The 14931-nt window shown below is 35.4% G+C and overlaps 1 protein-coding gene across 8 annotated transcripts in view; it reads right to left on the bottom strand.

The window, feature by feature from the left end:
* Window positions 1-14931, bottom strand: part of pde4d (phosphodiesterase 4D, cAMP-specific) — a 1397741-nt gene that overhangs the window by 245063 nt on the left and 1137747 nt on the right. Inside the window, exon 1 of one of the 8 annotated variants that reach the window (XM_039758732.1) lies at window positions 1506-2024. The exons of the other annotated variants lie outside the window; for them this stretch is intronic. Coding sequence (XP_039614666.1) covers window positions 1506-1570 — 65 coding nt within the window. The 5' untranslated portion in view covers window positions 1571-2024. Of the gene's footprint in view, window positions 1-1505; window positions 2025-14931 lie in introns of those variants that run through there. 8 annotated transcript variants of the gene reach the window in all.

Below are 14931 nucleotides of genomic sequence, written 5' to 3'. Positions count from 1 at the left end.
ACATTGCTAGTTTGGAGTTGACACAGACATCTTTGAAATGTGGATGGAAAGATGAAATGCCCAGAAGACATTTCAAGAAGGACAGGGAGATTATTTTAAGCTCCACACAGGCAGTTCCCAAACCGGGGTTTGAGTTTTGACGTGACAGTGCAAACCACTGCACCACTATGTCACCATATGTAATGATGTTACTGACAAATCTATTCCTGACATATCAGAAATTTTTTTAATTAGAGTTAATAATCAATCCAAAACATTTCATCCTACCAGATTCTCTCCTAGAAAACATGATAGAGAATGCACCCATGTCTATCCCCTGACATTTTAGGGAACAGAACCCTGTTTCAGTACTGGCTGTCAGCATCAATCTATGCATCAAATTCTGCATACTCTGGACTAATAATGTCTTCTTCACACATATTCAAAACAAATGTATATTTAAACCAGGACAAACTTGGGGTCAACCACACTTTCACTCTGTCTCTATTTCTTTTAGATCAACTCAGAATGCTTATGAATCTCACTCAATTTAAGGGGTCTATTTAATTTTATGGATCCCTCTGTGAATTTGTGTATGATCATCCATCCATCCATCTATGTTCTAATCCAGTTATCCAATTCAGGGTAGTGGGTAGCCACGGACTATCCCATGCTACTGGATAAGTTGCCAATCCACTGCAGGACACACTTGCTTACACACACTCATAACAACCCATTTTAGAGTCACCATACATACCTTTCAGATTCAAGACCAAAACTAAAGGATGATGAGAAAAAACATATCAAGTAGTTTCTTCCCAGGCCAGGATTTGAACCCAGAACTCAGAAGATATGACTGACTATTGCAACATCAAGCTGCCAAGGTGGTGGAATGGTTCATGTGTGTTTAGGTTTAGACAATATTATACAGAGCGTTCATATTATTTCATGCAAAATGTTTGAACTTTAATGTCCCTTAACAGTTATGCATGGCTTTCATTAAATGAGGTTTGCAGCCATGTCCTCGCATAAAATAAATGCTAAATCTATAAATACATTTTAATTTGTAACTGATAACAACACAGTATAGTTTATGACTGTTATTATCAGAACTTTTATGATGCTGAAAAAACAGATTTGTTTTCAGCGTCCAACATAAACAAAGGTCAATTTTCAGTTACTTGTGCAAAATTGATAACATCCATAATTTTTTCAGCACATGGCAAGTAGACAATAATGTAAGCTGAGAAGTAAGCCAATTGAAGTTAGTGTAATCTGAAACAAAACAGCACCTTCAAACTACAAACTGCAATACTACAAGGATGAACACGTGATAAAAAAATGTTGCTTTATGTTGTCTTTTGTGTACACTCTACAGTATTATTAAGTACCATGCTTTACTTGAAATACTTAAACAATGATTCTAGTCAGATAACATGCATAAGATATTCTGCAAGTTCAAAACATGCTACAATATTACTGTTAAAATCATGGAAGAACAGCAGTAAAGAATGAAATCATTTTACCAAAGCCATTCCGCATTCCTCAAAGAGCTGGTGGACCTGGATCGTGGCTTCATAACGATACTCATTGTGAAGAATATACTGTAATTCCAAACTTCTCCTTATTTCAGATAGATTCCATTCAAGAATTCTATCACTTTTAAATACTGATCCACATAGTAAATCAAGGCAGTAGTTGCATTTTACTTTGCCTTAATTCATTTTGTTCCTCTCAAGAAGCCCAATTTGGCTGAAGTTTTGAAGGCATGCGTGTGATACTCATGACCACGTAGTTGTAAAGACTGCTGCACTTTGCTCCGGTACTGAACTTCACTGTATCCCTTGACTGATGAGTTTCTTTTCTAAGGAGGTACTGCGTTAAGATCTAAGTGTTACACCCGTAGAACAAATTACAAAGCCTTTGGAACTCCTGCAGTTTTATTTCCCAAGCGAATTGCAAATGTTTACAAATTGCTGCCACTGACTGGCTTGTTCTCGATGCGACAAAGGTACATGCAAGGAAAGAGTTGGTGAGCTGCTGCGTGGATTGCATTCTCAGCATGACTAGGTCATCACGAGAAAAGAAAGAGAAGACAGTGAGTGTGTGTGTGAGAGAGCGGGGGGGATTTATGACAAAACACGGCCCAAATATACTCTGTCTGATGTAGAAGCAGATAATATCTCTTTACACAGCTTCCTTCCATCCCTTGAGATTTCTATCCTTGCAATCACCATTCTGACAGTCTCAGGATTAAAAAATAATGGTTATAAAATAAAATGCTATTTTCAGCCATAATAAAACATTAGAATAAATGGAAAATAAGTTGCTTCTTGCTGTTTGCTTACAATTTGCAACTTTACTTAACACAGTTATAAAAAGAAGTGTTTATCTAGCTTTTGTAAACTCCTGAGAGTAAGCAGAATCATAACTTGACCCGATAAAATAAATTAACACTCAAATGTAAGCAGTAAAGCTTTGATGTAAATGCAAATATTGCTGAAGTTTTTTTTTTTCATTTTATTGAAAAACTGATTTTCTAGGACCTAAATGTAACATTTAAGAAAAAAATATTTATCATGATACAATTTCAAACCATACTACAATTAATGCACATAAAAAAATCTTTCCATGAGAAAACATGATTGCTGATTTAATTAATAGAATTGTATTGTTATTCAAGAGGGGAAGTATAAAAGCAATAAAATAAATTTAACTTTGCTGACTTATATATTCAGCTAAATAGTTAACTGTCAGAAACAGCCATTGTGATAAATGCCAGTGTTAATGCTGACTGGTGTCATCATTTTGTGGTTTGGTAACACAACAATCACACAAGACAGAACGGCCATACAGAGGTGTGTGACATCTGCACAAATCCCACAGAGTATAACTAACCATCACTCATTAAGGACCACATGAAACATTGCTGCAATCCCAACTACCCCAGGCACAAATTGCCCTTTCTATAGTCTGGCAGACCATACTGTAGGATTATAACACAAATCAGCTAAAGGCAGTTTTTAGACCTCCAACAGCCCATGTTATGAATTGTCCAATGTTATGCTTTGATATTACATAAAGCATATTAATGTCTGCTATTTTATTTTGTATTATATTATTTCATTTTTGGTACATTGCGTATAGAATAATTTTTTTAATTTACCCTTTTCATTTTTACTGAGAGAGCAATTGTACATTGGTAACCAGAACATTTGGACTAGTAGAAAATAATGCTTGAAGATGGTATCAATCCATTTAATTTAAAAAAGGCATTTTTCTGTGTATACAAAAGGTCCATACTAAACAATGTTTAGCACCTACAGTACAAAAGGGTCTACTATTTGACCAGCAGCAAATCTAATTTAAGAGATAGGGAGAAATCTTGTAATGATTACTGGTCAACTGGCAAATTTACAAAGTTACAATGATGACCATGTCACACAGAAATAACTGGTCACTAGGTCTTCTGTACTGCGGTGGGCAACACTCAATAAATTATTTTGTTATTTCTGCTATGTAGTCTATAGAAGCAAATAAATGGTTTGTGAATTCTTAATAAAAGAGAAGAATGAGGTGTCTGTGATTTGCTGTATTTTTGTCAAGATTACTGTATATAGCTGAAACAGCAAAAACACTTAATCAGTTTTTATTTTACATATTTATCTATACATCGAGATTTGTTCTAAATAAATATAATACAGTACGGGGTACAATAACATAGCAGGCACGTAATGCAAGCAATGAACATTAAAAATATGTCTTACATATTACAAAATACTATATAAAAATCAGATATAAATATACATTATGTATCAGATAAATTAAGTAACAATCTGACAGAAAATTGAATTGCTGGTGCAAATTGGACGGTAGAGCAGGTGTTTACATAATGAAGATAGTCGCAGGTCAAACAGATGATTGTATGGAAGGTAACAGTTTAATGGTCATCAGGCAGAAACTCTTTAGGTATCTGGCGGGATGGCTTTGAATGTTATGATGCCAGAGGAGCAAAAGTTTATTTACTTGGATTTGTAGAATACGATACAGTGGAAAGTGTTTATTCTGCAGGCCTCTCTTGTCATGAATGTCATGTGTAAATGGGAACTTGGCTCCAGTGGTGAAATGAGGCCACTATGAAAACTTGCTTTAGGCCTTATGGTCTTCAAAAGTTCAGGTAGTACATCAAAAAGTGATACATCATTTTCAAGTGTTCTCTCCACTAAGCACCAGTAGAAATTGGTGAAAATTTTAGGAGATAGATTTAACTTTCTTCAGATTTATTAATTATTATTCAGTAGAAGTGTGTCAAAAAAGCTACTGGGGCATCTTTATACCAATGTCAGGTGTTTTGTGTGTGCACACCATACTGTTTGTCTGTTATGGTTGAAGAAAGCTAAAATTTGCCATGGGGACAAATATAGTCTGTCTGTCTAACTATCTATCTAATCTTTACAAAGCATGAAGATAGTACTGAGCTTTCTTAACAAGAAAAATGGTATTAAGGACTATCAGAAGTTTACTCTATTCACCACAGCTCTGTTAATGTCAATAAGTATGCAGTCCACAATCAAGATGAAGTCAATATCTTAATAATGATAGTCTTGTCCATAATGGTATTATAACTTTATTGTATTATGACTTAAATTTCCTTTGCTCCATCTAGAGTCAGTAGTGAATTTAACTGGCAGGATAATGGGATGTGGCTCCTTCAGATGAGGGATATGGCTCTTTATTAATAACTTTGTTACAGCAGATTATACAAATTGCGTTTGTCGGAATTTGTTCTCCTCTTTGTTTACCGATATAGTGTACTTTTCATCACTGCCTGTAGGGTCAAAAATAAAGAACAGCATCTGTTTAACCTGTCAGTGATGCTTTGGTCAAGACTAGATTAGCTTTCAAGATTCTCTAACGTCTTTCTAAATGTGAAGTGGTTACTTCAAAAGGCAAATGTACACAGGTGAGATCAAATCCAAAAGGAGCTGTTTCTTTTTAACTTTCACTATTGTTATCTGGTTGTCTTTGAAAAAGAAATATTAAAATGAGTTAAGGGAGATAGCCTCAAATGCAATCAAGTGAAAATCAGGAAAACTAGATATCTATAAGTTATAACTATAAACAAGTGTAACGAAAGTGATTAACAAGCACAATAGGCACACATATGTCTACAGAAGGATGAGAGAAACAAACAAATAAACTAACTCTATTTGACTAAAATAAAAGGAGTTTGTGAAGCCCCACTGAGAAACAGAACCCTTGTTCTGGCTGATACCCTGTTAAAAGTAGCATTTGGGGCACTTGCTGATTACAGCCTTTATTGTAGAATACATATGATAACCATGCACTCTTATGCTTTACTTCTTGCAGGCTTCATAAACTGTAGCTTCTGTAATAACAGAAGTTCCCTGAAAAGCTCACTTATGTCAATAGATTATATGCTTCTGCAGGGATTTATATAACTTTTGGCAGTAAAATTAGCAATCTTAGTTGCTTGTGATGATAGATACAATTCATTTTAAAACCATTCTAGTAATCCTCTCTTGCCTAACATCACTTTTAGTCTTTAGAAAATAGTATATGCCACCTGTACCATTACTATTTTCGTAACATTTTGAGTAGTGCATCCATGTCTATGAGGAAAAGCAATACTCATCTACAGTTTTTTCTGAGCTTGTTTACCTGAAATGGGCTTGTATACAGCAGATGCTGAATTTCACCTAGTGGCAATGCACAAAAAATAGTTTGCCCTACATATGAGGGATCACAGGGAGATAATGTCCTGAATGTTTGTATTAATTTCAGTGCAAGAATATTCTTCAATGTGTTTCAGCTTTTAATTTAATAAAATTTAGTTTCTTCTAAAGGGCAGTTTAAACACAGAGCATTGTGTGCTGGCCAAGTCTTTGAATCTTGTGTCTCACTTGTACAGCTAAGATCAGATTGCCAAATTCCACAGTTGCAAGCCCTGCTCAAGAGCAACTAAAACAGGAAGGTGTCATTTTCTGTTTGCAAATTTAATGAAACGTTAACAATATAATAAATCAATTCATTCATAAGTAAAAAAATAAGGTACAACTATAAAATTGTGATTTAAAAAGGATGCTGAAACTTCTTACCAAGTAAATAGGGGCAGGAGTTTTGCACATTAAAGTTCCAAAATTGTAGGAATTAATACATTTGTGCAGGATACCCGTAATTCCATGTTGAATTTTAAGCACTGGTTATAATAATTATTATATTTATTATTAATATTACTATTATTAGTAGTAGTATTAGTATTATTACTGTTATTATTATTAGTAGTCGTATTATTATTAGTATTATTACTGTTATTATTTTTAGTATTATTATTGTTATTATTATCATTATTAAGAGAACTATATTTATGCTTTAACATTGCATATGAAGAAAATGTAGTTTAAATCAAGTCAATGGTTGGTCTCAAAAGCTTTTAGTTGATATTCAGTATTACTGATGCAAAATAATAAATGCTTTCTTGTTAAAATCTTGAAACCCAGACATTTATAAATGAAATTACTGCTAACCTTAAACAGATAACAGTATTTTCTATGTTATCTCTTTTCAAAAGAAATAAGTGTTAACTTTATTGGAATCCTTTTAAATATGCCGGTACTATGGAAGAAAATAAAAATACTTTAGAAGTAAAAATATGTGAATTATCATTTTTTTATTTACGCAAATTTGAGCTCCCACTTGTGTATGGTTATGGTTATCCACATTGATCTATAAGTGACCATATGCATTTTCAAGTATCTAAGCAAGTATGGTTACTTTTACTGCCAACATGCATACTTGATCCTCAGCAGTAAGCTTAAGACATTATCAGCATTACCTTCAGAAAAAAAACAATAAATAACAGCTTACAGAACATGAAATAAAACACCAAATTAAAATGTAGGTACTTCATAGCATTGAACTGGACAAAGCATTTGGAAAGCTGATCAGATGAAAAAAATACGCATTTTTAATCTTTTATTTTTAATAAAGCTGGAGAAATTATGTTTAAAGCCTAATGATCCTTATAATAAATTTGCTTATTTAACCAACTATTCAACTTTGGACTTTTGATTTTACTACACAAAGGCAACATGTTATTAAAAAAAACAAAGGAACCATATTTTTGTTGAGGCTAAACTGTAATAGAAGGCCTCTGGAGGCAGAAAATGAGGAAATAAGAATGGTCAGTCATGTCAGGTTAAATTGATGTCAGACAAAAAAATCAGACATTAGCCCTCAAAGGTTTCTTACACATTTCACCATAATTAAACACTATTTCAACAAACAAATCATGACAAAATCCATGATGAGGTATACTTTGTTATCAATATATAAGCATGTACTACAACACATGCAAAAATCAGCTATTGTCCATCCATTATCCGAACCCACTATATCCTAACACAGGGTCACCGGGTTCTGCTGGAGCCAATCCCAGCCAACACAGGGTGTAAGGCAGGAAACAAACCCCGGGCAGGGCGCCAGCCCACCGCAGATCAGCTATTGTTCTCTGTTTTATATTACTGCAGATTAAAATGTGATAATACATATGTTGCAAGTGTAGTCTGGGGAGCATCTGTAGCTTTTCTAATGGTCACAATAATGTGATGCTATGGAAAGTTACAGAAATACTTGTCTCTTGTGTTTACAAGTAGAATATTTGTCATATTCTCCAAATGTCTTACTATTCCCTACTAAAGACTTGCAGATTAGGCTGATTGGTGACTATAAATTAGTCCTGGATGTGTGAAAGTGCAAGCATGTGAATAAATATGCCCTGTCTTGGATTGGCACCCTTTCCTGATCTGGTTTCAGCTTTCTGCCAAGTGCTGGTGAGATGGATTTCAGCTTTCTGTGACTCTGTAGTAAAATAAGTGAATAAGAGACTCAAGAATTCTAAATATATATGTATTTATTGTCTTTGCGGATTTTTAAAATGACAAATAATTTTTAGGTGAAATTGAGTGCAAGAAAGTACTTAGGATGATGATTAATTAGTAATAAAAATGTACGGCAAGATGAATGAAAATCAATAAATACCAGCAAAGAGAGAGTAAAATGTGAAAAGCACAGTGAAGGAGTAAGGAAAGGAGAAAACAGATTAATCAACAAATATATAAAGCCTACAGTCTTACCTTTAACATTTAGGGCTTATTTGTATGAGACCTGTTATGTATGTTTTTCTGTTATTTTTAATGTTGTATAGAGTTTCTTGAGCAAGATACTGCATGCATGAGTTCATATGTTGCCAGTGCAGCAAAGAACCTCAGAATTCTACTACAGGCTAATAAAATATCAAAAATCAACAGTACAGCATTTTTATTGACCAATGAACTGAAAACATCTAACTACCCACACAAAACCAAATATCCACATGATGAAAGAAAGCATACAACTCATTTGTAATAATATAGATTCCTTATCTTGAGGGCTTACATAGGTAATCGTGATGAATTAAAATATCTAATTTTCTCCACAGGCCATGGTAGGAAACAAAGCTTGTAACTGTCAATGACAAATATTTACTTAACACCCTATGACATACACACAAACACCCTTTTCATTAAGGAAAATACACTAATGGTTCACACAAGTGATATATTCATAGGGTACAGCAAGAACTCCTCACGTGTAGTGTCCTAGATCTGTTTGTTTGAGAGTAGGGAGTATGTGAGAGTCCACATGGATCTGCATCTTCAAAGCTCATGGCAAAATCCACAACTGGAGCTGACCAACTCCACTTCCCTTCCCAGGTTAAATGAGAGATGTATCCAATGAGAACTCTATTAATGACCCTAAATTCAAACTTCCCCATAACCATTAAAACTAGGTTTAGTGATGAATACACAGGGTGCCACAAAATAATTTATATTATTACAAATACAATGTTAATTAAGATACACATAAGTTTTATATTTCAAATTAAATTTAACAAATGTAAAGTCACTTTAAGTTATCAGAAATGTTCTGGTCCAGGTACTGCTGATAATGCAGACCAATGGATTTACAAACATCACAGATAATTTCATTTTGGTATTTGGATGCATTCTCTTTCAATGGCTGCTTTCTATTCATTGATTGTTGCTAGTTCTGTGCAATAAACCTTATTTGATCTGTTCGTATTTAAAAACAAGTCTATTGGCTTGAGTTCTGGTGAATGTGGTGGGTATTCAATGCTGCCTCTTCACCTAATCCATCTGTTTATCAGATTTTAATCAAGATTGGCCTTCACATCATGATGATAGTGTGGACATGCTCCAAACAGAAATACAACTCCTCCTCATCTCAAAACTCCCCAAGGTAGCTCATACCCTGGTGTATGCAAGTACTGTGCTGGGTTTTGCAGACTGGCTTTATAAATACACTGAAGTGAACCACATATTGTTTATTAGTTTAATGCATCTGATTGTAAATAACCTGTAACAATATAATGGTCCACAGAATGGTCAAACTATTCTAAATACCATAGCTGCTTGAGCGTTGTTACTCTCACTGCACCTTCTTTTTCTTCTTTCAGCTGCTCCCATTAGGGGTTGCCACAGCGGATCATCTTTTTCCATATTACTCTCACTGCACCACTCAGAGTATTTATATTACTGTATCTGAGTGGGGAATCACAGCTCAGCAGCTGATTGGAAAGAGAATTATCGGGATACAGCATCAAACACATGCTGCCTCAGCCATGCTGCCTATTGAACTGCTCTCATACGGCAAACACTTCAGAGCCTTTCCTGTATGGACCTCGCGGTTCAGAAAGAATTTCATCCCAAGATCTATAAACACACTCAATCAGTCCTTTAAGTGCTCCTTGTAGAACTGCCTGTACTTATTAGTACAATCACCTCACTGTAAACTTGCGATACAGTTATAATATTGCACAACCTGAGCCACTTTATAAAACACGTATTTACATATGATGACAATATCATTTTTAAGCTTAAATGCAGCAAAATATGTTTATCTATACTAATAAAAGGCAAAGCCCTCACTCACTCACTCACTCACTCACTCACTGACTCACTCACTCACTGACTCATCACTAATTCTCCAACTTCCCGTGTGGGTGGAAGGCTGAAATTTGGCAGGTTCATTCCTTACAGCTTCCTTACAAAAGTTGGGCAGGTTTTATATCGAAATTCTACGCGTAATGGTCATAACTGGAAGCAGTTTTTCTCCATTTACTGTAATGGAGATGAGCTTCAACGCCGTGGGGGCGGAGTATTGTGTGACATCATCACGCCTCCCACGTAATCACGCAGTACATAGAAAACCAGGAAGACCTAAAAAAAGCGCTGAAGAAAACATGCATTATATAATTGAGAAGGCAGCGAAACAATAAGAAGCGAGCGAGTGACATATACAACCATATTCATGACTTCTGCTACTTCGGAAACAAAGCACAATGTAAACCTACACTTTAAATTAAGTTCATAGACAGGCTGCCGCTGGCGTTTGTAATTTAGTGCCTGCCCATATAAGGCCGTCCGTCAGCGGCAATCCAATAGCAAACTCCCACTAAATATTCACGGGTTAAGGACTGTGCTTATGCAGAGGAAGATGAGATGGTCAGGGTGGTGTTTGGTACAAACTCAGCAAAACTGCGAGAGAAAGTTTTAAGTGCCAGGACTAAGGTAACATTAAATACAGCCATGGACATAGCACGAGATGGCACCAGCACAGCTGGGAAACTTCGATGCATGTACACCGAGCGGCTCACGTGAACTGACGAGTGCACAGATAAAAGCAACAGTTCCAAAGAGCTGAACAAAACCGAATTACACAATTGAAAAGGCAGCAAAAATATGAAGCGTCTCATACATACAAGCATATTCATAAATCCAAAACAAAGCAACGTTGGAAAAAGTCAATGTCCCGCTAAAGGAAGACAGTGTAAAAAAAACCCGTGCATGCAGTGTGTCAGGTCTCAGATAAAGAAGAAGACGAGCTGTTTATTGATGCAGTAAGAAACGAATCGATGAATGAAACCTGTCATCTTTACAACGATTGACAAACACGGAATGTAACTTGAACACAACACATCCTACAAATACGAACCTGATTGAAAGAAATAATGATAATCAAATCCTTGATGACAGCAACACTCAGTAACACTCACAAAACAAATACTGTATATTGACAGTCATGTTACGTTATTTTTAAAATGTTCCCTTTTCTTTTCTAGCTTTTTAACACACTACTTCTCTGCGATACGCGGTATATATATATATATATATATGTATATATATATAACCCGATCTACATACTCGAATAATGGATACTTTATTCGCCATCAATGATTGTTTTGGTAAAGCCATACTCAGTGTATTCATTAGATGAACGGTAAAAAAGTAAGAGCGAGGGAAGGATGACTTATTGAGGCATGCAGGCTGTAGTGCGTCAACTCTATCTGAATTGCGCGATCACATTTGAAAAATATATCTTTTCAAGTTCTATTTAGTCCATATGTGTCAAACTCAAGGGCCGCGGGCCACATCCGCCCGTGTGTAATTATATCCGCCCGCGAGATCATTTTATATACTGTATTATTGTTATTAAAGCCGGGTATATGAAGCGCTGGTAACACAATAAACTACAGATCCCATAATGCAGCGCTTCAGCTGCCTTGCCGAACACTTACCGAGTTAATCAAGTTATTGCGAAGCTAGCTCACACGATGCTGAAGAGAAAAGTTGATTCTGAAAATAGAGCCTTTAAAAACCGATGGGAGGCTGAGTATATGTTTACTAAACCCGTGTGTCTCATTTGTGGAGCTAATGTGGCTGTAATTACAGAATTTAATCTAAGACGGCACTATGAGACAAAACATCAGGTTAACCTGAATGCAATGCAGAAGATACAGAAAGCAGCATAATTAAATAAGAATCTGACACTTCAGCGGACGTTTTAACCCGTGCACAATCACAAAGTGATTTCAAGTGAAGCTGCTTTTATTAGAGACACAAATGCACCAGTGCACCTTGCCTCACTTTCCCTGTTGCCAAGTAATGTTAAACCAAGTCGTCACTACGGTGTTCCCAAATACGCACTTTGCTGATAAACTGAGCGCACTGAGTTTGCACGGCGCTTTGGTGACTTCGAAGAACAAAAAAAGTCCGTCTACATGCGGCTCGAACCTTATGCATGTTTGGTAGCACATATCTGTGTGAGAAGCTCTTCTCAGTGATAAAGACTAACAAAACAGCACACAGGAGTCGCCTCACTGATGAGCACCTGCAATCCATCCTGAGAATCTCCACAACACAGAACCTCACACCAAACAGAAACGAACTTGTGGCCAAAAAAAGATGCCAGGCGTCCAGCTCTAAAATGACATATGAGCAAAGACAACTGAATGATTTGATTTGTTATTGCTGAAAAGAACACATTTCATTTATATTTCTAGGTTTTGTTATGCAGCATGTTCATATTTGAATTTGTATCATTTTGACAGGATATATTTTTATGGAGAGCAAAATCTTTTGGGATATTTAAAATCTAAGTTTATTTTTATATAAAATTACATAAGAGTAAAGAAATTTGAATGTTTGTTCTTTTAACGTTTACTTTATTTCTAACTTGTATAATTTAGACAGGATAAATTTTTATGGAGAGCAAAATATTATAAGTTGTTTAAGGTTTGAGTTGATTTATTCACGAATAATATTCCTGTCTGTTTTTACCATTCCTACCAAAGATATTTCTGTCGACTAAATAAAAATTCCTTCTATTTAAAATTTAAATAGAACTTGAACAAATACGATAGTTCATAATATCCACGCAGACTTGCACATAAGAGCGGGAGTTATCCGTTTTAACAAGCAGCGTATTGCACTGATCTGAAATAGCTGTGTGTGTATATATGTAGATATGTATGTATATGTATATATATGTTTATATATGTGTGTGTGTATGTATGTATATATATATGTATTTGTGTGTGTATGTATGTATATATATATGTATTTGTGTGTGTATGTATGTATGTGTGTATGTATTTATGTGTGTGTGTATATGTATGTGTATATATGTAGATATATATATGTATATATATATGTGTATATGTATAGATATGTATATATATATATATATGTTTATGTATGTGTGTGTAAATATATATATATATATATGACAACAACACTCATCACTCACAACAGTGACAAAACAATTACATTGACAATCATGTTACGTTATTTTCAAAATGTTTCCTTTTCTTTTTCATTGCTTCTTTAACACACTACTTCTCCGCTGCGAAGCGCGGGTATTTTGCTAGTTATATTATACAGATAAAACTTTAACATCATTTAAATAATTTATATTGTTAATAATTAAACATGTGAAGACACGGTGTCGCTGCGCTAGCGAGGCACTGGCGCTCCATTCACGCATTGTTCCTGCCTTGTGCTGTATTCTTCTAAACATGTACTACAAGGATATTTCAATGTTCCTTAAAAGTTTTGAAGAACCAACGTTCTAAGCTTACAGATGGCTTAACGTCTGTTATGAGAGCTGATTGTGTGGCAAATTGGGCATTTGGAGAAAGAAAAGGAAGAACAGGAGTTGTTAGTACGTTTGAAAGAGACAGTACTGCTGCAATAAATGATTTCATCGAAGGTCGCGCACGGCAAAGCGAGCATCTTGCGTGAGGCAGGAACAATCACTGCACCACCGTGTTCCCTTGTTTAATAACATGCTTTAACTCCTATCATCATGAAAATGATATCACATATACATCTCAGCATTTTAATTATTCAGAGCGCTGTAATATTACACATAGAAGATCAAATACAAAACAAAGCATTTAATGTGCTGCTTTAGTTATGGTGGGATTTGAGAAACTAGTAAATTAAAACGATTTTAAGATGAAGTTTATGATGTTCTACTTTAATGACAAAATAAACTACTTTTTTTTTTCTCTGTACCCTAATAAGCTTTCATATGACACTCAGACAGTAGGCTACCACTTTTCACTGCGATTTTGATATCTGACAACTTCTTTTTTATTTTGGCACTGTGCGACTTTGTGAACTTGAGCTTTCCAGTTTCTCTAAAACTCTATGTCACTCAATCAACTTCCTTTTGTTGTTTATACTGTACCACTGTTTAAACCAACAAATAGTACGTTTTTCCTTGCCTCCACCTGGTATTCGCTGAAATTCTTCTATTTCCCCCTGTGCTTTTGCCATTGCCTTTTCACAGAAAGCTGAGCTTAAGGGCTATTTATATTGATTTGCAAATTCAAATAGACGTAATTCTGGGCAGAGATGGGGCAGGACAGCAGGCATGTGCACGTGCGTTACTTTTCACGCTGACCGGGATTTATGTAGCAGAAGAACGTGGAAGCTGCCGTTTGCACAGATTTATGCATCTTGATTTTTTTGTCCGCACCCCAAGTTATAGTGTGAATTCTATGAATGGCTTTATGCATGAGGCCACTGGTCTTTTATACTTGAAAATTGCTGGCATTTAAGCTAATCATGAGCTGTGTTAAGAAGGCATAATGTGCTCCTACTGATAGTCACGTGTAATCCTGCATTTAAGTACTAAATGCAATGTAGTATTATCCTCTGTTCATAATATCCTCCTTCATTTCAAAAATAACTAAGTCAAAATAGATTAATAAAATCAAGATATCCGGTACCATACAGACAGTTTTACTCAGTATGGGATGATTAATGTTGACATTTTACAGCTCTGGATGATTGGGGTTTGAATTCATGGCTACTGATTCTCTGTGAGGAGACTGCATATCCTCCGTATGCCTGCAGGTGTTTTTCTTTATGCTCTCCATTTTTCCTCTAGTTTCTAAAAAATGTGGTTACTCTAAATTAGTCTAGGTTAAGGAATAAATAAATCCTGTGGTAGGCTGGTACCCTTTCCAGGGTAGGTTTGTCCCTCGTGTCCTGTGTTGCCAAGGTAGTTTCAATGTGATCC

This window comes from Polypterus senegalus, chromosome 7 (genome assembly GCF_016835505.1).
Source record: "Polypterus senegalus isolate Bchr_013 chromosome 7, ASM1683550v1, whole genome shotgun sequence".
Classification (NCBI taxonomy): domain Eukaryota; kingdom Metazoa; phylum Chordata; class Cladistia; order Polypteriformes; family Polypteridae; genus Polypterus; species Polypterus senegalus.
The sequence above is the reverse complement of the archived record's forward strand: the minus strand, read 5'-3'. Positions and strand labels throughout refer to the sequence as shown.